General features: G+C 43.0%; 4 protein-coding genes across 8 annotated transcripts in view; 3 read left to right on the top strand and 1 right to left on the bottom strand.

Moving 5' to 3' along the window:
- Positions 1-323: 323 nt before the first annotated feature.
- Positions 324-14,716, bottom strand: LOC121690909. 4 transcript variants are annotated; one of them, XM_042071135.1, is made up of 6 exons: positions 14,457-14,716; positions 13,202-14,096; positions 7,983-8,228; positions 933-1,004; positions 699-737; positions 324-394 (listed from the first exon to the last, which is right to left on the bottom strand). In XM_042071135.1, exons 1-2 carry the CDS (start codon positions 14,587-14,589, stop codon positions 13,297-13,299), a joined length of 933 nt encoding a protein of 310 aa, XP_041927069.1. In that variant the 5' UTR covers positions 14,590-14,716; the 3' UTR covers positions 324-394; positions 699-737; positions 933-1,004; positions 7,983-8,228; positions 13,202-13,296. The 4 variants fall into 4 exon arrangements, with proteins under 4 accessions (XP_041927069.1, XP_041927070.1, XP_041927071.1 ...); XM_042071136.1 differs by lacking the exon at positions 7,983-8,228; XM_042071137.1 differs by lacking the exons at positions 324-394; positions 699-737; positions 933-1,004; positions 7,983-8,228 and adding an exon at positions 11,660-12,616 and having other exon boundaries at positions 12,665-14,096.
- LOC121697527 (granzyme B(G,H)-like) lies at positions 3,996-8,274 on the top strand. The gene is made up of 3 exons (XM_042079074.1): positions 3,996-4,034; positions 5,872-6,015; positions 8,008-8,274. Exons 1-3 carry the CDS (start codon positions 4,032-4,034, stop codon positions 8,272-8,274), a joined length of 414 nt encoding a protein of 137 aa, XP_041935008.1. The 5' UTR covers positions 3,996-4,031.
- On the top strand, positions 14,699-23,609 carry gtpbp8 (GTP binding protein 8 (putative)). 2 transcript variants are annotated; one of them, XR_006025193.1, is made up of 7 exons: positions 14,699-15,798; positions 15,997-16,095; positions 16,469-16,599; positions 16,731-16,830; positions 17,959-18,077; positions 22,545-23,043; positions 23,092-23,609. XR_006025193.1 is itself a non-coding variant. In XM_042071150.1 (6 exons), the coding sequence occupies exons 1-6, from the start codon at positions 15,478-15,480 to the stop codon at positions 22,630-22,632; spliced, it is 858 nt and encodes a 285-aa protein (XP_041927084.1). In that variant the 5' UTR covers positions 14,699-15,477; the 3' UTR covers positions 22,633-23,609. The 2 variants fall into 2 exon arrangements, 1 of the variants encoding a protein (XP_041927084.1); XM_042071150.1 differs by having other exon boundaries at positions 22,545-23,609.
- A 2,096-nt stretch (positions 23,610-25,705) lies between these two features.
- slc10a2 (solute carrier family 10 member 2) overlaps positions 25,706-26,204 on the top strand; it is a 5,218-nt gene continuing 4,719 nt past the window's right edge. The window contains exon 1 of the mRNA XM_042071118.1: positions 25,706-26,204. This exon is cut by the window's right edge and continues 149 nt beyond it. Coding sequence (XP_041927052.1) covers positions 25,947-26,204 — 258 coding nt within the window. The 5' untranslated portion in view covers positions 25,706-25,946.

The following is a 26,204-nucleotide window of genomic DNA, read 5'->3' as shown; positions in this document are numbered from 1 at the left end:
AACCCTTGCCTAACCCTTGCCTAACCCTTGCCTAACCCTTGCCTAACCCTTGCCTAACCCTTGCATAACCCTAGTGCCTTCCATGCAGCGCTGCCTGGAAGACGACGTTGGGGCTTAAAGGCGGATCACGGGTCACGAGGCGAGTGTAAGTAAGAGTGTGTGAGTGCTAAGACGCTTTATTTAGTTTGTTTTGAGCTGTCTGTACAAGAAATGAGGAGGCTAGCTGAGACCAAACGAGAGCAAATGGCAGAAGGGTTGATGGCAATGGCTGAACTAGCAGTAGAGGAAACCACAGCCCCCTGTGTGTGTGTGTGTGTGTGTGGTCTTGCAGTCAGGCTCAGTCGTAGTGCAGACTCTTGAAGTTGAAACGCTTTCGGTCTGTGAAACCTGCGAGCTGGAAAAAACAGTTTGAATCACTCACTTTTAACTGCATGGGTTTGATTCACTCATTTACAACTGCATGGGTTTGATTCACTCATTTACAAGTGCATGGGTTTGATTCACTCACTTACAACTGCATATTTGTATTGCACGTTTTACATAAAGGCCTGCAATTTGCTTCCAATGCAATGTGCATTCGTCTGAATGATGCAATGAGAGACAGAATGACAGAGAGAGTGAGAGAGCGAAAGAGTGAGAGAGAGCAAGAGAGAGAAAGAGAAGCATACTGAGAGGGGCAGTATATAGCACACACTTACCTGGCTTGGGTCCTTAGTAAAATATCTCTTCTCTATAACCTGAGGGAGTCAAACACATCATTATGAGGCTCTATGCTACTATGGCACTGGTGTCTGTGTGCGTGTGTGTGTGTGGCACTGGTGATGCTTTTTATGACCACCATGTGGAGACGGCCGCCTCTCTTTGCAGGCCATGGCCGTGGCTTCAGGTGTGTGTGTGTGTGGTTTGAGATATGAGTCAGAGTATTTAGTCACCTTATCGAAGAAGTGACTCAACTTGACTGCGTTGGATGAGCCAGCTGCCAGATAGCGTGGGTTAGTGCAGTCCTGTAGCAGAGAGAGAGAGGGGGAGAGAGAGAGAGAGAAGTGGAAGGAGAGAGGGAGTGAGGGAGAGGGAGGAAGTGAGGGAGAGAGAGAGGTGAGTTTTGGAATGACGGGTGGTGTTGGATCTGAGTCATTTGGAATGACGGGTGGTGTTGGATCTGAGTCATTTGAGAACCCTGAGGTGACACACACACACCATGTCACCAACCACACACACACACAGACACACACACACTCGTCACCAACCACACATATATACACACACACACACAATGTCACCAACCACACATATACACACACACACATACGTCACCAACTACACATATGTACACACACACACACACACACACCTGGTCACCAACCACACATATGCACACACACGCACACACACACACACACACACACATCATGTCACCAACCACACATACACATACACACACACAGACACACACAATGTCACCAACCACACATACACACACACACACACACACACACACACAAAACACACACCTTGTCATTCTGCCTCCACAGAGAACAGGACACACTCTGTTTCAACTTCACACTCTGACCTTTTGTCTTCTCTATGAAACAAGCTCTTCAGCGGAAGTCTACGGGGTTCTATGTTCTGTTTGTGTGAAGCACATTAAATGACAATTATGTATAATAATGTGCTAGGCAAATACATTTGACTTTGACTATTATGGTTATGTCTAAATTGTAAGATGGGTTTATTAATTATAAAGCATGATCATGGTTAAGTCAGCACAAACATACACCTTGACCGCATTTCGTTCTATATTACTGTGCTACCTTAACTTAATACAAAAGCAACCATTCAGATAGAGGAAATATATTTCTTGGCGGAAGAATGATTATCTAGGAATAACTTGTTATATTTCTAGTTGCTGTACCTTTACTTTATGAAACTTTGCCAGGTATTTTAGTAAATGTACAGGTATTACAGTACAGTTTTAGAAAAGCAATAAGCCACTCGAGTCTCGTAGTTTACACTTAATCTACAACAGCTAAGGGGGGTTTTACTCCGCTAACGCGTCGTGCCTAACAATGCCCCTTAGCTGTTGTAGAATCAGTGTAACCTACGGACTCTCAGGGCTTATTGCTTAATAAAGCATGATCATGGTTATGTGTGAAATGTGAGATATTTATTAATGATAAAGCATGATCATGGTTATGTCTGAAATGTGAGAGATGTATTTATGATAAAGCATGATCATGGTTATGTCTGAAATGTGAGATGGGTTTATTTATGATAAAGCATGATCATGGTTATGTGTGAAATGTGAGATGTGTTTATTTACGATAAAGCATGATCATGGTTATGTGTGAAATGTGAGATGGGTTTATTTATGATAAAGCATGATCATGGTTATGTGTGATGGGTTTATTTATGATAAAGCATGATCTTGGTTAAGTCTGAAATGTAAGAGGTTTATTTATGATAAAGCATGATCATGGTTATGTGTGAAATGTGAGAGATTTATTTATGATAAAGCATGATCATGGGTGGATGCTTTAGCACTATTAAAGTCCACTAACTCAGACAGCCTGACATCTGATCACTGTTCGTGTTCCAAACCCACATAATGGCAGCAGCCTACACTGGCTCCCTCTGCTGGTGACCTTTGCATCTTACTGTTTGTTGATTAATGGGTTGGACACAACTGAGGTCTGCAGGAGGGTCCTATTAATCTACCTGGTGCCATTATACCACAGACGCAGGAGTTGTTATATAGAAAGGAGTGCTGATCAGAGGATGTCATACTGACAGTTGCTGAAATGAACGTTAATCTCGCGATAAAAAATTGACGCTGTTAAAATAGGTTTCCGTTAACGCCGTTAATAACGCGTTTAACTGACAGCACTGTGCTTTAAGATTAACGTTCATTTTGGTGTAACAAACTTTGTAGTTTTTTCACATGCTGTTGCAACAACTAGTAACGTTAGAACAACTACAACACCACACCGATCTAGCCAGACCGGAAACTAAACAATACGCACTGACGAATGGAATGGAACAGAACTTTGTATGTGCTGCATACACGCCCCCTTTTAGGGGGAAGATGACTGATATAATGGAAATCTATGCTGCATCAAAGTGGAGAGCGAAACGTGCTTATAGTAAACTTGCTAAATCTTGAAACAAACATGAATAAAAGGCACAAAATAAGGTTGGTGTAAGAGTTATCTGTGTGTTTATGGGATTAATGTGACCATATTCCTATGTTTTGCTCTCCAGTTTACTAACAGGAGTGTCACGAATGTATACGTTAGACCGGCACATCCGGGAACTTGACTCGTGACAAACGTTCCCGCCCCTTTCGGGGGGAAAACAAACAACCCCTCTCATTAACTCCAACGCAAATTAGGGTCAATAAACGTAATTCGTACAGAAATCGCAGGAGTAAATAATAACAAAAAATAACACATCAATATGACCACTCAATACATAACCACTTTGCCGGTCGTTGACCGTGAAAGATACCTACAAAAGCTTAATTCAATTAATATAAAAAAAATGTCCCTTCAGTCTCCCGAGTACGAAGTGGTGCAACAACCCCACTCAGTGACCAGAAGTGTCATACGGTCTTCTCTTCTTATGGCTTGTAGCCATAATTTTCTTCTGTCAGGATTTTTTTTGAGGACATGGTAGGCAAAAGAAACTCAGGGAGGGGTTCTTAGCTGTGTGGTTGGTACATGTCTACCGGTTCACTCTGGCTTGTTCTGAGGGAATGTTTTCCCCTCAAAAGGGGCATGGCGCAAACAACCTGCTCTGTGTGAGGCGGGTCCGGTTGTAAGTATTGATAGGCACAGTCAAACTGCCCGTGGCTGACTAGCAAGCTTAACTTTACTTTATGTCATAACATCAACTAAACATAAGTCACACATTCATTCTATCACTTGTAATATGAACGTAGCCTATTTCCTAGAACTAGGTGAGATAATTGGGTATGTTATACTGAAGTTCCACAGTTAGCTAGCTAGCAAGCTAACCGTTTTGCATGGGATATTATGGTAAGTGTACATGCTAAATTTGTATAATACATCGGGGAATTGCAAACGAATAAGGTTGGTAATATACATCGTTTCGACATGAGTAAGTTACATAAGCACAATTCTTCATAACTGCCGTGTTAGTAAAATGATTGAATGCCCTGTGAATTAATAACTAATGGGGCGTGATGCAGATCAAATGTATCTTTATGATGATGCGCCGTTAGTAGGCTACGTAAAGGCATGCTGCACACACTTGGTTGGGCTAACGAGCCGGCCAAAGAGTAGTAGCCTAGGCTGACGCATTAGTTGTGTGCCGCCAAAGATTTTTTCACCGTCACTTGTTCTGTTATCAACATTCCTCTTTGGCTGCTACTATTTGCGATGCACTCTGCTTTCGACATTCATTTACATTAGATTCCATTATTTTCAATACAACTCCGCACACCAGCATCGCACTTTGCAGCTGTGTAAATCACAATTCAGTTATATTTGGTCGCTGCTCCATAAAATCCATTGTTCATCCAGTGTTTGCCTGTTAAAAACTTCGGCGTTGATGTGTGTGGCAAGTGACAGTGCACCATAGACTGTAGGCCTATAAAATGGCAATGCACTCATGTTGAAAAGTTCCTTATTTTCAACTGAACTCAAAGATAATGAATATAGCATGAATATAATATTTTCTGTTCGTTATGCCCTTTATAATGTGTGTAGGCCTACATTTTGTGCATGCACTTCTGCAGTAGCATTTATTTCAGTTTATATCAGCTATATTTCTGAAGAATATATTGTGTTGCCTCAGGTCTGCTGCACATCTTTTGAAATTTGATTTGAAATAATCAAATAGACCTAATGTCTTAAAGTTCAGTTAATAAAGTAACTTGCTTTGCTTTCATTTGAATCCCAATGAAGATAAACAATAATTGCTTTATTGTTAATATGGACTCCTGGAAAGTTCAGAAATGCAAAATAATAGAATTTTAATCATATGATAAAATATGTGATTAATCGTGATTAACTATAGGAATTCAGCGATTAATCGTGATTAAAAATTTTAATCGTTTGACAGCACTAATTAACACACAATGACATGTGTCCTATGGTAGTAAGTTTCCCATATTGGATTAGGATGCAGGCGCGCTGGCAAGGAACCTAAAACAAATGGGTGCTAGTATCTCTCACTAGCACGTCTCTTGAGGTCGCTGGGAGGGAGGTTTACCATAACGTACAGTACATACTGCACAGCTACATACCACCTCGATACCGTTACAGTAGCATGTAGCACGTCAGGTGTTTTCTCTGTGTTTTAGGCCATTAACAGTAGTGCTGGGAGCCCACAACATCCAAGGGCGCGGGAAGGGGGGTGCTGCAGCACCCCCTGCTGGCAGGAGATAGATTTTTAAAAATGATTATATATTTTTTTAAATAATTACTAATTCGCTGTCTGACATTATTTATATTTTTGTATGTGAAATGATGAGTCAAATAGCAAAAAAGGGTTATGGATAGGTTCGAATATAGGCTAGGCTACTAAAAATTAACAGTTATAGAGATCAACGTGAACGTGAGTCAGTTACTGTAAGAACCGTAGCGTGGTTTCAGCTATGTTATAGCGATCAAGTGTGTAGGCCTATGGTTGATATAGGCCAAAGTCCTTTTAGGCAAGTCCCTCCACTCGGCGGCCATATACCAATGTTTTATGGGCACTCATCGGGCACAGTCTTTGGGTCGAACTGTGCGTGCGCAAGGCTTCACGACACCAATCTTGCTCCAGCGGCGAGATCACAACACATAATTGGGACGATGTCTTCACAACACACCATATGATCGTCGGACATCCATTATTTTTGTTATTCAGCACCCCTGGTCAAAAATAGGTTCCCGCGTGCCTGACAACATCAGTAAGAGGGAGATAAGTCAACAGCGATTCGACGTCTGTGTCTACATCCCTCACCCAAACTACGTCCCCAGGACTTTTGAACATGGCGTCATGCTGCTGAAGGTGAGTCACTTTCTTTCATACAAGCATTACATTAACCTCCACTTATTACACGGCTCTTCACAATGCAAGTAGAATGCTCCATTGACTTTAATGGGATTTCTAGCGGTCATTATTTTCGACTAAAGGACCTCTGAAAAAATAATGAACGCTGTCAATGGCAACGGAGTTTGTGCTTCTAATTCAGGTCTTTCATATCACTCCGCAACTACTGGAACTTCAAAAAAAGCAGACGGTTGATCAGCTGTGTTCTAAATAATGTTTGAGCCTGTGTTCAGCGTGTGTTGTTGCGAACTATTTGTTTCTCAGCAAAAGCCACGATGAACGGTAACAAATAGTCTAGGCTATGTAGGCTAAAAGTCATATCGTGGGGTGTTTATTGTTTCGGTTTGGCAAGTAGCCGTGTAATAAGCGGGATAATACGAACGCCGGTCATTATTGGGAAAATAAGTCAGCTGTCGGGACTTATTTTCCCAACAATGACCGGCATTCTACACATTATCCCTTACATGAAGCATCATACCGATGACTTACTGCACTTCTTCTATTATGAATAACACTGTTATATCCTACTAAATGTGAATCGATCACGATCAGACCATTTTGATGTGAATTAGTTCCTCTCATATGAGAGAGCCCCCTGACATACTTTATGGGCTCCAGATGGAGCTGATGGGTAAGCTCTTCCCTGTGGGATCAAATATGGTCCTTGTTTTGTCCTTGTCTTAACTCATTGAATGCCAAGCTGTTTTCGGAAGCTTTGTCTTAGAGTAGCAGCAATCTAGACCATTGTTGATGATTTTTGTACAGCCACAGCATATTCTGTGTTATAGCTATGAACACATACAATGGCTCGTTTGAAAGGTGAGACTTTAAGCTCTCGGTGGGTGCAAACCGTGTATTTCTACACGCCTCTGTTCCTGAGAAATCCCAAGCTAAACAGTGGCTAGTTTTCATCAAAATCGCTGTTTTTTTTCTAGAAATGGAGATATAACGTCTTTCATGAAATATGAAGTGTTGCCTGTAAAGTGACCTGGCGAGACTGCCACCTAGTGATAGACCCACGACAATGGCCTGGTTTTGAGCTGACGTGCATGCGTCACTGATTCGACCCAAAGCGGCAACCGAGTTATGATAAAATGTCCAGATAAAATGTAGATTGTGTGTTTTCATGAGTTTTTGATCATCATATATTTCATTTCCATTCATCACAGAGTTCCCAAAATCACATATAAGGTGTGTTAGAGTGTCTAGTTTCGTAATAAAAAAAAAAACAACCTAAGGCACTCAACGCATGGGAAGGAAAAATGTAATATTACGTTTTTGGCACTCAATGAGTTAAGGTTCTGTGTGTTCTTGTACTATACAACATGACACATAGTCATGTACATTTACATGCACAGTTAAGTCAAGCTAGTTATAGCTCAACATCTGTGTGTTACAGTTATAGCTTGACTAGATCATTTAACTGGACAACTTGTCCGAGTATACATGCACTGGAGCCGATTTATTGACCAAAGTATGCATGTATTACTCCACTAAGCTAAGTGGTGATTTTCCTCCCTTCCTGTGCATCAACACCAAAACTTTCGACATTAGCTTGCTAACAAGTGACAATATCAGTGTAGATAAATAGTTGACATTACTTGTTGTAGACATTCAGGAGATGTTCAAATGTAGAAAATAAGGTGCAATTAAGGGTATACATCGGTGTGGCATAAGGCTTAAGTAAGGCTTGCAAAAAAGGCTGAAGACAACCACGTCAGTGCTGCAGTGTTGTGCAGAAGTTCCCATGCACAGAGTGCATTAGCCAGTTTGAGTCCAATTCAGCGTATACATGCAGGAGTTATTCTACTTTCATTTGCATTATCTGGGTGTGTTAGTTTGTCAATAAAATTACTTTGATTTTGTCTGGTTTCTAGTCGGGCTATCACAATAATTTGATTTTTTCAAGTGTCATATAAACATACTGTCTGTGTACTGTACACTCCTCAGCTGAAGACCAATGCTCAGCTGAACGAGGCTGTGAAGGTGCTGGAGCTCCCTACGAATACTGAGAAGATCCCACAAGGTGCGATGTGTGAGATAGCTGGGTGGGGACGCAGAGTCCCTGGACGACGAGCAGAGAGTGTCCTGTATGAAGCTACAGTCACGCTGGACAAGGTCAGGAAATGCAAAAAGGCATGGAAGAAGTGCTTTAACACATCCCATATGACCTGCAGCAAATCAGATGGAAAAGATGGAGTCTGTCAGGTAATATGACATAAAACACTCAGACACACACACACACACGTGGGTAGATGACAAATAGCAGAATTCAGACTGTCCATGTGTCACACACTTATAAAAAATGGCAATTGTTAAGAATTGATATGGAAATGTTGTAGGTCTGGTAGGTTCAAGTTCTGTCATATTAAATTTATTGGATTTGTATTTCACTTTTGACTTAAAATAATCATCCAAACATAAAAAATGTCATATGGTGTGACTGTCCACCATGTGTGCGAACTTCCTAAAAAGAGTGTATATCCATAAAAAGTATAATTACTTTAAAGTTTTACCATGCATATAAAATAATTGGATGTTTTTTACAACCACAGAAAGTTTTTGTTTATGCATGCTGTCCAACTAAGTTATAATCAAATATATGGACTTACTTACTTTTTTGTTTACTTGAATGTTATGTTTGTCTGTGGACTTAAATTGGTAAAATATGTCTTGTCTTCACCGTGGGATAGTGAGAAACGTAATTTCGATCTCTTTGTATGTCTGGAACATGTGAAGAAACTGACAATAAAGCTGACTTTGACTTTGACTTTGATATATTTTGACCATAAAATGGTTGTCATATGGTGTGACACTATATTGTATATTTTGACCGGGCATTCATTTGGACATTATTATTGTGAAGAGGACCCTGCTTAATCAGGAAGTAACAATAGAATGTCAGGAGTAATTGGCATGGTCAAGAGGTGAGTTCTGCTTTTTAGATTTTTATATAAAAAGCTTTGAATTGGACATCATCAATCGTGGCCAAATTTTAGTGTCTTATGGTGTGACATCATTTGCCTAAAAAGTAGCTATTTTCCACAAATATTCTTCATGAATTCTTAAAAAGCACTGCTGCCATGTGGTCAGTTGCATGCTAAATAATAGTTAGCTGTATTTAACTGTCTAGAAAATGAGCTTAACTGTCAAAATGTCATATAGTGTGACGCTGCATCATATGGTGTGACAGCTTTTTTCAAGTCACACAATATGACATTTCTGTCACACCCTATGACCAAATTGCATTTTTACATAAAAGTTCTTGTAAAAACATGTTTTAAATTCAGATATTATATGTTTTTTTTGTTAAAGGAGAATTCCGGTGTGATATTGACCTAAAGTGTATCGAAACATGATACCGAGTGTGAACGTATGTCTCATAGCCCATCTCGGCTTGTCCCCTGCACTCCAAAATCTGGCGCTAGTTAGCCGATGCTACCAACATCTTTTTCAATAGTGGTGCTTCGGCATCGGGCTAGCCATGCAAATAAATCACTGTTTTACACCCATTTACGAGGCTCAATGTATCTCCACACTTCATTGGTAGACTTCCGAGGGCCCTGACATTTAAAACGAGACATTGAGAACTTTGAAAAAGCACTGGTAGTTTACTTACAAGACGATTTATACAGACAGTATCTTCACGAAGTTTAGCGTTTGCAGCCATCTTGAATTTAGTCATGATAAGTCGAGCAACGAGTAAGAATGAACAGCTATGATAAGGGATCAGATTCCAAAAATAATTCAGTGGAAATGCATGGATTCCAGTTGCTGCTACTGGAAGAAACTGGAATCCATGCATTTCCACTGAATTATTTTTGGAATCTGATCCCTTATCTTGTTGGTAGCATCGGCTAACTAGCGCCAGATTTTGGAGTGCAGGGGACAAGTCGAGATGGGCTATGAGACATACGTTCACACTCGGTATCATGTTTCAATACACTTTAGGTCAATATCACACCGGAATTCTCCTTTAAATCTGTGATAATTGGGAAAAAAATGTATCTGTACAATTCATATTTCTCATACTTTTTTTCTTTTATGTTACCATGCCATGTAAGTTTAAAAAATAAATACTAAACTTTCATCTATTTTGCTGTTACACGCATACACCATTCATACAGTGACTTCAAAATTCATTGTTAATGATTTTATTGTCATTAAAAACCCTGTTTTGCTCTGACACATGGTGGAGTGGTGCAGTTCATCATATGGCGTGACACCATGTCATTTGGTGTGACATTAAATAATGTCACAAAAAAAGACTTTATAATTGAAAAATCATTAAAACATCAATAGCACACAAAGGAAATGGTATCTGCAAGAACCTCAAGAATTTTGAGTGAGTTCTTACAAGAAATATCAGAATTAAGCTAAAATATCTGGTTACACTTAGGAGCATTCTCCACCTTGACAAAATAACTTGACTAGGAAATGTTGCAAATCAAAGCAAACATGATTAAAATGTACAGTGACATAAATTAAAGTAGAAAAAAGTATCTAATTTTCATTTTATTTCAAATTATTTTCACGTCACACCATATGACAATTTTAGGCACTAACATGACAAATTGACATATAAATATATATTTCACTTTTTTTTTTTTTTTGAAAAAAAATGTATATTAGTCAAGTTTAGAGATACAGCAACACATATAAACACTTTTTAGGGATGATATTTGAAGTTTTTTTAAATCCCTTTTTTCAGGCTTATTTGTCATCCACCCACATACATATAAAGAATGAAGAGACCACTGCACATTTTTCTGATGTCATTCGAATGAGTTGACAGTCATATTCAAATGTGCAGCGGTCTCTTAATTTTCCAGGTAAGTGATTGTAAAGAGTTGTTTTTATCTACAACCAGATATACAGTGTTTATTGAGTAAGTATTGTGTGTTTAATTGTACGTAAGCCTGATTGGGCACTACATACTGTTTTGATCCTGTGAGGGAAATTTGGTCTCTGCATTTATCCCAATCCGTGAATTAGTGAAACACACTCAGCACACAGTGAACACACAGTGAGGTGAAGCACACACTAATCCCGGCGCAGTGAGCTGCCTGCAACAACAGCAGCGCTCGGGGAGCAGTGAGGGGTTGGGTGCCTTGCTCAAGGGCACTTCAGCCGTGCCTACTGGTCGGGATTCAAACCGGCAACCCTCCGGTTACAAGTCCGAAGCGCTAACCAGTAGGCCACGGCTGCCCCAAATTTTATTTTAAATAAATTTGTATTTTAAATAAAGCACGCCTCTTTCATTAGGCCTTGTGTGCTGTAGGGGTGACAGAAGCGGGAATGGGAGATGCTCTCAACACAAAGGGCTCCTGTTTAGAGAAGCTCATCTGTGTGTAGGGCTCCTGCTGTTTATATGAAGGCAAACAACTATGATATAGTCACAACAATTATGAAGATATGGAGTCATAAACTATGACATCAGAAGTCATAATTATGAGATTAAAAGTGAAAATGACAAGATAGAAGATACTAGATTGTAAAGAATTAAACGTCATAATTGTAAGATTCAAATTCATAAACTGTACATAATAAAGCATAACTGTGAGATTATAAATTTTGACATTTTGAACTTGTAATAGTTGTGGAGGTGGGCGGTCACTGTTGAGCTTGATAGAGTTCGGGATTGTGTAGTAAAATCGCTAAGAATTGTGGGAATCGTGGATATGACGGCTACTGTTCAGATAGAAAGCCATCAGTGATGAAGGCTGGGTCACCCTCGGCCTCATAGATCAATTTTATTTTATTACTGTTGTACAACGTTGACACATATTTGACTTGACCGTAAAATAAGTGTAAACTCATAGTCAGATGGTAGGGGACACAGTCCCATATTCAAACAAAATACAAATATATAATAAAATATAATAGAATAGAATAGAATAATAATATAATATAATAAATATAATGGTCGCATGCTCATTACGTAAATTTCGTCATGATATACTTTTTTTTCCGAAAACAATGCTATTACTCAGCCGTAAAGTCAGTTACAAGGTTACAACACCAATCACACAATGTTGTATTTCTCTGAAAATAGAAAAGGTTCATATAAAGACTTAAAACGCTTCAGTTTTAACGTTACTTGATGTCAAAGTGGCGCCAAATTGAAAGGGCTTCAGTGGAATGGCTAGCTGGAAGTGGTCTCCTATTAGCCTCAGATCTGCCCATAGTGTCTACGCTCTCCGAACGTTCGCCTGCCCCCTTGGCCTGCCCCCTGAAAGCACTGTAAAAAAACAGCGGTCTCTGTATACAGCCCAGGCCTCGCAAACGGCAACAAAAACAAACTCATGCAACCTGCACCACGAAACGTAACAAAGAGTGTTCCAGCCAATAACAGACGAGATGCATGTTAAGGAGGGAGGGAGGGGAAGGGAGTTAGCGGGCTAGCTCTCTGTTTTGTTAGAACGTCAACAGAAGTGACGTTACCCAACATCGCTTATAGCACCTTTAAATAAGGCCAACATTCACAACTGTGTCAGTGTACAATTGGGCTTCTAATGGGCTGGTTGTCCCATCAGCCATGTTCACAGGCACGTTACACCTGTGCTTGCCATACCATTTCCCAGCCATGTTCACAGACACATTACACCTGTGCTTGCCGTACCATTTCCCAGCCATGTTCACAGACACGTTACACCTGTGCTTGCCATACCATTTCCCAGCCATGTTCACAGACACGTTACACCTGTGCTTGCCATACCATTTCCCAGCCATGTTCACAGACACGTTACACCTGTGCTTGCCATACCATTTCCCAGCCATGTTCACAGACACGTTACACCTGTGCTTGCCATACCATTTCCCAGCCATGTTCACAGACACGTTACACCTGTGCTTGCCGTACCATTTCCCATCAGCCATTTCCCATCATCCCATTTCATGTCAAAATGGCTGCTGCGAAAAAGGTCTATTAACAGTGGGGCTACACCGGCTGCATAACTGAATCGTTCCTTTCGCGTTACGTCTGTTGCAACCCCTATGATCACTTGAATGGACTACACCAGACGTGGCAACGGCGCGCAGCCGCGCACGTTCAAAAAAATAAACCAGTCTTCTAAAATTATTTTTACGCATCGCGAACGGAGCGCTTTAGTTACGCACCCAGTGTAGCCTTCCTGTTACTTACAAGGAATTTCCGCAAACGAGGCGATGTAGGTCCAGTTTCACTCGTGCCTTGTGACAGCTGAAATTCTGCTTAAATGAGGCGATGTAGGTCCAGTTTCACTCGTGCCTTGTGACAGCTGAAATTCCGCTTAAATGAGGCGATGTAGGTCCAGTTTCACTCGTGCCTTGTGACAGCTGAAATTCCGCTTGGTAAACGAGGCGATGTATGTCCAGTTTCACTCGTGCCTTGTCCCTGATGTCCAGCCTGCGCAGCGCTGGCAGAAGGCTCAGTAGAAAGAGCTCATCTTCATCCTGGACGGGGGCAGGAGGAGGAGGAGTTTTCATCTTCTCGAGGGCCAGCAGGAGGTTGGCCTCAAACTCGCTGAGAACGTCTCTCCCTCCCACCTTTCGCTTCCTGCCCAGAAGCCCCCCTAGCCCTCGCTCTGAATCCGCACCTGTTCTGTCATGCGCACTCACCCTTATCCTCTTCTTCAAAGTGCTCGGCCCCTCAGCCGCATTCTCATTCACCCTCTCGCTCACCACAACCGTCACATCAGACGCACTCTCGTTCACACGGCCTCTCGCCACACTCGATCCCTCAGGTGTGCTCTCGTTCACGCGGCCTCTCGCCACACTCGAGCGGTCAGGCACACCTTCGTCTGTCCATTCTCTCTCGTTCTCGGCCTCCACGTCACTGGGCCCGTCACGCACAGCTTCAGTCTCCATCTTGGGCAGGTTTGATGTTGCTGTTGCCGGTCTGGAGGATATGAAGGGGTCCAGGAAAGCCAGAAGGGGTGCGGCGCCCCAGGGTCTCCTGTGGCTGGCCATAGTGGCACCGGAGGTGGGCTCTGTAGCCTCCCTCCTCTCCCTCACATACCGGTCTCGAAGATCCCGCCATTTCCTCCGGCAGTCTTTTTCTGTGAAAACACAATGCAAAGACAAGTTATGTGAAAATGGCTTTGTTCCCAATCACATAACTGGGGTTGGGAAGGTTGGCTTATGATCTGAGCCTATTGCACTTGTGTGCATGCTGACAAATCAATGGGGCCTGTCAATACAGGGAAAAGATGCAAAGCACAAGACCATAATAGTAGGCTACATGCAATTAGGAAAAAAACAACACAATCTAGGTCATAGGCTTTTTAGTCAAAATAACTGATTGATGAGCTGTAACGCAACAAAGTTTTGCATTAGTCCAGATTGTTTGCTGACCATGTAAACGTTAGCTGTGTAGGACTAGAGCATGGCTACATATTTTAACATAACAAACTACTTACCTGGCAGGCTCAGTTCAACGCTGATTTGTTTCCAAGCGTTATTGGTTCTGGTTCTCTCTCTGTAGTGTTCCATGCGCATGTTCCATACCACGGGGTGGCGAAAAACCGACATAATGAGCCTCTCGTTCATCATAGTTGATTTGCTGTTTCGAAATTCTAATTAGTGTGCCTTGTTTCCATACAGCTGTGTGCGTTTGCGAAAACGCCGTTACCCACGCATTGCTACAGGAGCCTCCGTGATCTCCGTGTACTTGCGAAATTCTCTTTTCCGGTGTTGTGCTGTCCGGAATATGCCTCCGGAAGCTACCAATCTCTCAGTAAAATAATGCACTTCTTTGCGTTGAACACTAGAGGGCATATTGCCTATGATTCAAACGGATTTACGGACATGAACATGAAGTCTGCAGACAGGGAAATTGTGTTTGCACACAATCCAATCAAAAATTGTCATGGTCACATAGGCCAGTCCCATATCTTTCACTGGACTTGATGTTATACACATTGTATTGCACTGTTGTTGTTGGCTACTATGAAATGGTATCTTCTTAACACTCGCAATGAAACAGAGGACAATTAGGCTGACAGTGACTTCATCCATCTCCTGAATGTTATATCTCTCAGGCCAACACACTTCAGATAAATCAATTGATGCATTTATCAAGTGTTTGAATTTTCAAATAGAGAGGGCACATGGTTGGTTATGGTAGCCTGTTGGGCAGAGAATGTTGTCAAACGTGATTTACAGTAGCTATGAACACTACCCTAATAGTTTAAAATAAATTTGGAAAAATCCTGCAATAAGCGTAGTAATAACAACAATACATTGGCTATCAACAATGAAGAGATGGAACCTTGGAATAGGCATACACCATGGTTCTAGACGGACGTTTTTCGTTGAAACACCACACGTTTATCACTGACTGACATTGGTCAATGTTTTGTTTGTTTCTAAGTGAAGCACCGCAATAGTATGTAGGGCTAAATACAGAAAATACACTGTGGCTACCGGTAGCTAAAGACGATGTTCCTGTGGCAACCCAGGTTGTTGCTTCGTTACCGGATTCAGCAGCAGCTGACCTGCCGTTGCGTCCACAGCCTGGCTTCATTCCAGCAGGTCAGCCGGCTACCGGAGAGGAAATGGCGAGGTGTCGTGTTCCCCTTCAGTTCGCTGGAAGGCCATCTGGACCGCAGCGTGGACCGGGGAGACTTCCAGCTCTTCCACCCCAGCGAGGAGGACCTCCAGCGGGCAGAGCGACTCTTCACACCCTCTGCTAAGCATGTCATCCTCTATACTTCCTCCGCTGTCCGAATGGACCACGTACCTGAAATACAGCAGCCAGAGGTGTGTGTGTGTGTGTGTGTGTGTGTGTAGTGACTTGAATAGCATGGGGAATGTGTCTTATGATAAGTTGATATCAAATTGTGAGAGTGTGAGTTCGAGTTCCATTTAGCATGGCAGTGTTAATATTGGGAAGTGGGCTCGTTGATGGCAACACTAAGAATTCCACTTCAATCAGTGCTTGTGTGCGTGTGTGTACAGGTGTGTTTCATTGGCCGGAGTAATGTTGGGAAGTCATCGCTCATCAGAGCTCTCTTCTCTCTGGCTCCAGAGGTGGAGGTCAGGGTCTCCAAAACGCCGGTGAGACCCAAAGCCACAGCTCACACAACCCAGACTGTATGCTGTTCTCATTTAATGTACATTTCAACAGATGTCATCTCTCTCTCTCTCTCTCTCTCTCTCTTAATTCAATTCAATTCAAGAAAGCTTTATTGGCATGAACGTTTCAATAACATTGCCACAGCTCAATTGTACACAAACATATAAATAAATTGATGTTTAACAGAACTGTAAATTAAGTAAGTCTCTCTGTCTCTCTTTCTTTCTTTCTTTCTTTCTTTCTTTCTTTCTTTCTTTCTCTCTCTCTCTCTCTCTCTCTCTCTCTCTCTCTCTCTCTCTCTCTCTCTCTCTCTCTCTCTCTCTCTCTCTCCCTCTCTCTCTCTCTCCCTGCCAGGGTCACACTAAGAAGATGAACTTCTTCCGAGTGGGCCAGGCCTTTTCTCTGGTGGACATGCCCGGGTACGGCCATAAGGCTCCCAGAGATTTCGTTGACATGGTGGAGCCTTACCTGCAAGCCCGGGAGAAGTATATACATTTCATTACCTGTTCTAGTGTGTGTGTGTGTGTGACTAAGATAGAGACATGTGAGGGAGATGATTATCGTGTGTGTGTGTGTTGTCCTAATGTTTTGTTTGTACTGTTTTTGTCTGTATCAGTCTGGTGCGGACGTTCCTATTGGTGGATGGCTCTGTGGGGCCTCAGAGAGCCGACCTGGTTGCCGTGGAGATGTGTGAGGAGTTTGGCCTGCCCTATGTGGTCAGTGACGTCTCTGTCTGCCTGTCTGTCTGTCTGCCTGCCTGTCTGACATAATCCTAACAGCTGTTTTGAGTCAAGGCTATATGCTTAGCCTATTGAATAACTTGATGATAGAGAAAACAAACCATTTTGTGGAGTGATGCATCATATGAAATTTGCAACGGTGTGACTCAAAAACAGTCTCTGGTGGCCTATAAGTGACATCACACTCTGTCTGCCACTCGTTGCTTGTCGCTGGTTATGCTTTGCATGTGTGGCATTCTGAGACAGAATTGTCGTTTGCTTATTCAAAGTCTAAAGACAGTCCAAAGTAGCCTGGGCTATTCGAAGTGTCCGATTATTGCACATCATTTTTTATGTCATTTTGAAGAGCCTGCATACCTGTGTGTGTTGGCGTGTTGTTGCAAAATCCGCGGAGTTCACTCTATTGTTGAGGTCAGACATGTTAAGTTTTTACCCGTGTAACCTACACTGATCCAGCTCTGCCAAAGCCCTGCTTCTATCCTCACTGGTAGCTTACAGTACAGTGCTGTGTGGGAGGGGAGGGGCTAGCGGCGAAAGCCAATGTGCTTCTTTTACCGATATTTAACGATATCTTTTGCATTTCTTATTCAAACAACGTCAAATTTGGCACTGCACTTACTCATGCCCATAGCAAGACACCTGCCAAGTTTGAAATCAGTCTGACAAATGGTCAGGGAGATATGCGTGCCACAGACACACAGACATCCGGACAAACAGACACACAGACGCTTCTTGCTTTATAGATAGATGTTTGGAATATGAGTGCTTCTCCTGCAGTTCATGGGAATTCCAGTAGGTGTCAGTAGAACACCTGCTGTAGACCCTTTGGTGTAGAATTTTCTGGGTTGATGTTGTCTTGAAGATTTGTTGAAACAGCAAATGAACAAGAGCTGAACCATTTACCACTCCCATTCTACACTGTCCCTCAGCGTGTCCTTATTGTGTCCTTATTTAACTCTCCCATTCTACACTGTCCCTCAGTGTGTCCTTTTCTCTCTATCTTTTGTGATAGTGGGCTTTCTCTGGTGTGTGTTGATGGTGAGTTGGAGTGTTTGAATAAATAGCTAACTATCTCTCTCCCTCTCTCTCTCTCTCTCTGTGTAGATGGTGATGACTAAAATAGACAAGGTCCGGCCTGGCATCCTCCTCCCACACTTGCTGCAGGTCCAGAACCTTATCAAGACCCAGACCAAATACTGCTTTGCCCAGCCCTTTTTAGTCAGGTAAAACACACACACACACACACACACACACACACACACACACACACACACACACACACACACTCACACCTGCTACAGGGCCAGTGGCCGGTTGCACAAGTTTTTTTCCCTTAAGTATAACCCTTAAGGCTTAATTTCTCATTAGATAAGGGATTTCCTTAAGGGTGTTGCACAGAATACCTTAAATGGTTTCCTTAGTCAAGGAAAAACATTTACTGCATTGAAAGGGATTTACTGCATTGAAAGGGATTTTCCGGCACGAAAATTCTATAGTTTCCACAGAGATTGTTCAACAGCTGTAGATTCCTAGCTGTCGTTGCCACGATGCCGTTAGTTAACCCACCGAACACAGTAAAGCTTATGATCTTATCGTTCATCTTACCTTAATAATATTCACAGAAATTATCCAGGTAGCGAGTAAAGCATGTTATATACATGAACTGAACAATACTAGCTGGCAAGTTAGAGTTGATCCTGACCGTCATCAGTGCACCAAAAACAGACATTGTTTTGTTAACGTTTTGCCTAGAAAACTGAACCGAAGCTCATAGGCTAACAAGGCATCCACATGAATTGTTAATGTTTGCCTACGTTAATATAAACCACACAATAACAATATGGCATGTTTCTGATAGGCCTATTTGACAGAGTAAGCATATTAAGTATAAGTATAAGAATATATACTTTTTTGATCCCGTGAGGGAAATTTGGTCTCTGCATTTAACCCAACCTAACCCAAATTTAACCCTCTGGTTACAAGTCTAGAGTGCTAACCAGTGGCCCACGGCTGCCCTATTAACGGAGAGGTTTTATTTTAAATTGTCAAAAGTGGTTAATATACTTCATTTATCAGCACCAATTCAGTTAATAATATGGTTAAGGTAGAGTCCGATGTCCCTTAGGTTTTTCCCCTTAGTTAGACTAGTAAGGTCGTTTGTGCAACAGTTTAAGGGATTTCTTACAAGATAAGGACAAAACCTTAAATACTTAGGGGAAAATGTTAAGGAAACCTAAAGGAGAAAACTTAAGGGTGTTTGTGCAACCGATTTTATTTTAAGGGACCCTTAAATTAGATTTTAAGGGAAAAACTTAAGGTGCTTTGTGCAACTGGCCACAGAAGTTTATCAACACCCACACCAAACACTGTTTGAAACACACTGGTAACACACACACACACAAACACTGAGAGAGAGAGAGAGAGAGATCAGCGCTTTATGTGTAAATGAAGTGTGTAGAAACGTTGGCGTTGGCAGTAATTTCCCCATCACCATTTAGTATAGCAGTATGATAGGGAAGCATACTCAGTAGTGTTTAGTGCAGTATGATAGGAAAGCATACTCAGTAGTTAATGCAGTATAATAGGGTAGCATACTCCGTAGTGTTTGGTGCAGTAGGGTAGGGAAGCATACTTAGTAGTGTTTAGTGCAGTATGATAGGAAAGCATACTCAGTAGTTAATGCAGTATAATAGGGTAGCGTACTCAGTAGTGTTTAGTGCAGTAGGGTAGGGAAGCATACTCAGTAGTGTTTAGTATTGCAGTAGGATAGGGAAGTATACTCAGTAGTGTTAAGTATTGCAGTAGGATAGGGAAGCATACTCAGTAGTGTTAAGTATTGCAGTAGGATAGGGAAGCATACTCAGTAGTGTTTAGTATTGCAGTAGGGTAGGGATCCCAGCAACCCTCCGGTTACAAGTCCGAAGCGCTAACCAGTAGGCCACGGCTGCCCCCTAAATACTCAGTAGTGTTTAGTGCAGTAGGATAGGGAAGCATACTCAATAGTGTAGCGGTATGGTACTCAATAGTAAAGCGGTATGGTAAGGTCAAAGGTCAGTATGCATGTAGCATTCTCAACTTGTCCCTCTTTTCCTGTTGGATATCACACACACACACACACACTCAGAAATACACACAGGACACACACCTAAACACAAATTCAGACAGAGGTCACAGTGCTATCAATGCGTAGATAAGATAAGATAAGATGGAGAGTTAACACACACTAACACTCACTCACACACACACACACACACACACACACACACACACACACCCGAGTGACCTTGGAATAGTGTGTGTGCACATTCTTGCTGGGCTGGCCCCACCAGGAGCCCATTTTCTCAAGACTGCACTACTGAGCATGATAATGCAGATAACCAAGGAGCTACTTTACTGTCTACACACACACACACACACACACACACACACACACACACACACACACACACACACGTACCAAGGAGCTACTTTACTGTCCACACACACACACACACACACACACACACACACACACGTACCAAGGAGCTACTTTACTGTCTACACACACACACACACACACACACACACACACACGTACCAAGGAGCTACTTTACTGTCCACACACACACACACACACACACACACACACACACACACACACACGTACCAAGGAGCTACTTTACTGTCTACACACACACACACACACACACACACACGTACCAAGGAGCTACTTTACTGTCCACACACACACACACACACACACACACACACACGTACCAAGGAGCTACTTTACTGTCCACACACACACACACACACACACACACACACGTACCAAGGAGCTACTTTACTGTCTACACACACACACACACACACACACACACACACACGTACCAAGGACCTACTTTACTGTCTACACACACACACACACACACACACACACGTACCAAGGAGCTACTTTACTGTCTACACACACACACACACACACACACACACACGTACCAAGGAGCTACTTCACTGTCTACACACACACACACACACACACACACACACACACACGTACCAAGGAGCTACTTTACTGTCTACACACACACACACACACACACACACACACACACGTACCAAGGAGCTACTTTACTGTCTACACACACACACACACACACACACACACACACACGTACCAAGGAGCTACTTCACTGTCTACACACACACACACACACACACACACACACACGTACCAAGGAGCTACTTTACTGTCTACACACACACACACACACACACACACACACACACACGTACCAAGGAGCTACTTTACTGTCTACACACACACACACACACACACACACACACACACACACACACACACACACACACACGTACCAAGGAGCTACTTTACTGTCTACACACACACACACACACACACACACACACACGTACCAAGGAGCTACTTTACTGTCTACACACACACACACACACACACACACACACACACACACACGTACCAAGGAGCTACTTTACTGTCTACACACACACACACACACACACACACACACACACACACACACGTACCAAGGAGCTACTTTACTGTCTACACACACACACACACACACACACACACACGTACCAAGGAGCTACTTTACTGTCCACACACACACACACACACACACACACACACACACACACACACACGTACCAAGGAGCTACTTTACTGTCTACACACACACACACACACACACACACACACACACACACACACACACACACACACACACACATACATACATACATACATAATTGATCCCCAAGGGGATATTCTAATAAATATTCTGATACTGTTTCATCATTTGCCCACACAGAGTGATGAATACCTCCACATGTTTACTAAGAGACTCACACAGGTTAACACAGAGTGATGAATACCTCCACATGTTTACTAAGAGACTCACACAGGTTTACAGAGTGATGAATACCTCCACATGTTCACTTCTAAGAGACTCACACAGGTTAACACAGAGTGATGAATACCTCCACATGTTTACTAAGAGACTCACACAGGTTCACAGAGTGATGAATACCTCCACATGTTTACTAAGAGAGACACACAGGTTCACAGAGTGATGAATACCTCCACATGTTCACTTCTAAGAGACTCGGTCTCTCTGGAATGCTCTTTTTATTCCTATTCCTGGTTCCAGTTGACCTATTCCATTCCTGGTTCCAGTTGACCTATTCAGTTGTGAAATGTTCCAACTTTGTTGTCTTTATCATGACACAACTTTTCCAGCATTTTGTTGCCCCCGTCACAACTTTTTAGAGACGTGTTGCTGGCATCAAATGCAAAATGTGCTTATATTTTCCATGAAATAGCCACATCTCTCTCCTTCAACTGTTATATATGATATGTTGTCTTTGAACTATTCTCAATTACATATAGGGTTGACACGATTTTGATTCGTAAATCAAAGCTTTTTTTATTCATATTTTACAAAGCGTCACAACTTTTTCGGAATTTGGCTTGTATGACTTGTACTGCATTTAGTGTGTGTGTGTCTGTGTGTGTGTGTGTGTGGCCCAAAGTACTATTCTGTGTCATAGGTAGCCTATTCATATGGAAACCCAGGAGTCACCTTTACCCCTAATGTGTACATCATTGTGTTAAACTTTACTTAAAATGTGTGTGTGTGTGTGTGTGTGTTTATGTGTTTGATTGACAGCTCCACACAGTTCTCAGGAGTTCACCTGCTCAGGTGTTTCATCACCCACGTGACAGGGAACCTTCAGATGGATTCGACTACCAGCTGAGGACACACACACACGCGCACACGCACACACACATGCACACGCATGCACAAATACACACATGCACACATGCGCGCACACACACACACACACACACACACACATGCACACACACCACTGACCACCACTGATCACCATTGACCACCACTGATCACCATTTACCACCACTGATCAGCACTGATGCGTCGTGTTCCTGATGACCTGTGCGCTGTGCTGCGGGTCCTGGATCCTGGACTGAGCCCTGATGACCTCTGGCCTGGACTGAGCCCTGATGACCTCTGGCCTGGACTGAGCCCTGATGACCTCTGGCCTCTCAGCACCAGACTCCCTCTCTCAACCTGCTACAGTGGGCCTTACACAAGTCTAACGTCCCAGGTGTGAACACTGCCCCCCCTCCCCACTCACCTGCCCCAGGTGTCCCTTTGACCCCCCCCCCCCCCCCCCCCCCCTCACCTGCCCCAGGTGTCCCTTTGACCCCGCTCTGTGTTGTTGGAGATGACTGCTGTGTCAGTGACCTCTGCCCTCTGACCTTGTCTCAGAAGTGAGTGGAATGTTCAGAGATATAAGGCTATAATGTTTGCTCAGTTTTGACTGTATTTGCTTTGCTTCAGAGCCCTGGAGAGATATAAGGCTCTGCTTTGCTCTTGCTATGTATGTTATACTTCAGAAATCAGACTTCAAAGTGCCTCCACTGCTTTGGACTAGCCGAGCCTGTGTGTTTGGTCCACAGTCTAAATGGACAGTTGGACTAGCCAAGCCTATGCGTTTGGTCTGCTAGCCGAGCCTGTGTGTTTGGTCCACTAGCCAAGCCTGTGTGTTTGGTCCACAGTCTAAATGGACATGGGAGAAGTTGACGTCAGAGCTGCTGTTGTGTTTGCATCACAGTAGCCTAGCAGACATAGTAGTTGAGCCAAACATGTATTTATTCTAATGTAGTCTGAGATTATGTTTATTTTTTAATAAATATAATTTTGATATATATATATATATATATATATATATATATATATATATATATATATATATATATATATATATATAGACTTGCATTTGTGTCTGTGTGTGTGCACTTTGTGTGTGTGTGTGTGCACTTTGTGTGTGTGTGTGCCGGCGCATTTTTTGCATGTATTTGTATGTATCCGTTTGTGTGTGTGTGTGTTAAACAGACATACATACATGAGGCCTGTGTTAACCATCTCCGTGTGAGGAGATTAATAACTGATGAAGTCTAAGAGAGGAAGCTGTGCTGACCGCTGAGCAGAAGCCCCAGGAGTCTGTTGAGATGGACGAGACTACGTGCAGAAAGAATATCTGACCGCTCAACTGACCGAGAGACTAACAAGCGAGGGAGGGAGGGAGCGTGCTTGCTTTCGTGCATGCGTGTGTGTGTGTGCGTGCGTGCGTGCGTGTGTATGTGTGTGTGTGTGCGTGTGTGCGTGTTGGTGGTGAATCACCGACGACTCACTGTGAGATGTACAGTATATCTGGGCCTCAAAGCAGCCTGTTGGCATAACTAGAGTGTGAGTTTAACACAGTAATGCTGTTTTTTCTACTTCTTTTACTTTTAATCCTGTCCTGTCGAACTGTAACAACACTGTTGCTTTTAATCCTGTCCTGTCGAACTGTAACAACACTGTTGCTTTTAATCCTGTCCTGTCGAACTGTAACAACACTGTTGCTTTTAATCCTGTCCTGTCGAACTGTAACAGCACTGTTGCTTTTAATCCTGTCCTGCATAAGAAATGAAACAAAATGAAAATCTTAAGGTCTAAGAATAGAAGATGTGTGCGCCCCCAGAATTTCAGCTGTGGACTTTGGTCTTCTTCATGTTTTGCTGAAGTGTGTGTGTGTGTGTGTGTGTGTGTGTACTTTTAAAGTTTAACTTAGAATAATGAAGAGAGAGAATGGGGGGGGGGGCAAGAGAGGCAGAGAACAGAATGAAGGTGGGGGGGGGGGGTACATCTGTGTAAATAAGGAGTTCCTGAACTGTGGAAATTACAAAATCAGAACAAAATCTAAAATAAGAACTGTTTAAAGATGGGGTGTGTTTTTACAAAAGATAAGATATGCTATGAGAGAGAGAGAGTTTCGGCTATACTGTACAATGCAGGTAAAGCATTGAATTGAATTAAGTGAAGAGAGTCCTAGGAAAGAAAAACAAGGTTGAACATGTTAAAAGAAAAATGGGGACGATTTTGGGAGTGAGGAGAGAGTAGGGAAAAGAGTGTGTGTGTGTGAGTGTGGTGGGAGGTTAACGTGAGCAAATGTACAGGACATTCCTGTGAAGGAGTCTGTTTTACTGTTTCTACTCTTTATGGGGTCACTTTTACGGTCCTCGTTTCCCTGGGGACACATATGGTGTTGCGCACACAGACATGTATATGCCCACATGCATACATTGGACCATTTCCCCCCTCAGTGCTGATGGCATTAGCCAAAATATCCTTAACTTGACACTCACACACACTCTCTCTCACACACACACAGAGAGAAGGGCAGCCTCTCTTCCCCTCAGTGCTGATGGCATTAGCCCAAATGTCCTTAACACTTACATGCGCACACACACACACACTTGAATTTCACCTTGTGGATCAATAAAGTATCTATCTATCTATCTATCTACACACACGGAAGTGCAGCCTCTATTCCAGGTGGAGGTGAACAGTGATCTAGAGACAGGTGAGGAGGGTGAGGATGAGATGAGGAAGATGCGGCCAATAAACTTTAAGGGCCACAAAAGTGATAAGGGACACTGTGGCGCAATTACATTTATAGTGCATCAACTTTGTGTAACAATGACATTCTCCCCCCCCCCCCCCCTCCTCTCTTCTCCACGCGGCGGCATCCCGTAAAACGCCGGTGGACACTGACCCCATAAACCACGTTAGGCAGGAGTTAATTTTTGATTTGGGGCAGAAAATCTGCCCTGCGGAGGGTATTAAAGGAGTGTGGAGTCAGGCGCTCGTCCTCTTCCACTGCCACTCGCTTCGCTGTGTCACCGGTACTGAGAGAAGAGAGAGGCCAAGCGCAGGACACACACACTGAGAGCTGAAGACAGCACTGGATTCCTCTCCTCTCCTCTCGTCCTCAGCGTCCAGGACTGCCCACTCCGCTCCCGGCCCACGGACCCCCTCCGCTCATCACCTCCCGTCCCTCAACACACTCTGATTTAAACAGCTTTTTAAAACCCAACTTCTGCATCAAATCTCACATTCCGTTTTTTTTTTTTTCAAGTGTTATTTTTATTCAATCTGTTATTCCAATTTGTGTTTTGATTTCATTGATTTTGATTGATTGCGGCCGTGCGTGTGTGAACCATGTCTGTGGCCAATTCGCCTCCATCGTCGTTGTCGTTCTCCTCGATGTGCCACGTGAACGCCACGGTGTGCTCGGGCGCGTCGTGCCTGGTGCCGCCCAGCAACTTCAACGCGGTGCTGAGCGTGGTCATGAGCGTGGTGCTGACCACCATGCTGGCCATGGTCATGTTCGCTATGGGCTGCACCGTGGAGGTGGGCAAGCTGTGGCAGCACCTGCGCCGCCCCTGGGGCATCGCCATCGGCTTCCTGTGCCAGTTC

This window comes from Alosa sapidissima, chromosome 2 (genome assembly GCF_018492685.1).
Source record: "Alosa sapidissima isolate fAloSap1 chromosome 2, fAloSap1.pri, whole genome shotgun sequence".
In the NCBI taxonomy this organism is placed as follows: domain Eukaryota; kingdom Metazoa; phylum Chordata; class Actinopteri; order Clupeiformes; family Clupeidae; genus Alosa; species Alosa sapidissima.
Note: the sequence above shows the minus strand (reverse complement) of the source record. Positions and strands in the feature narration are given on the sequence as shown.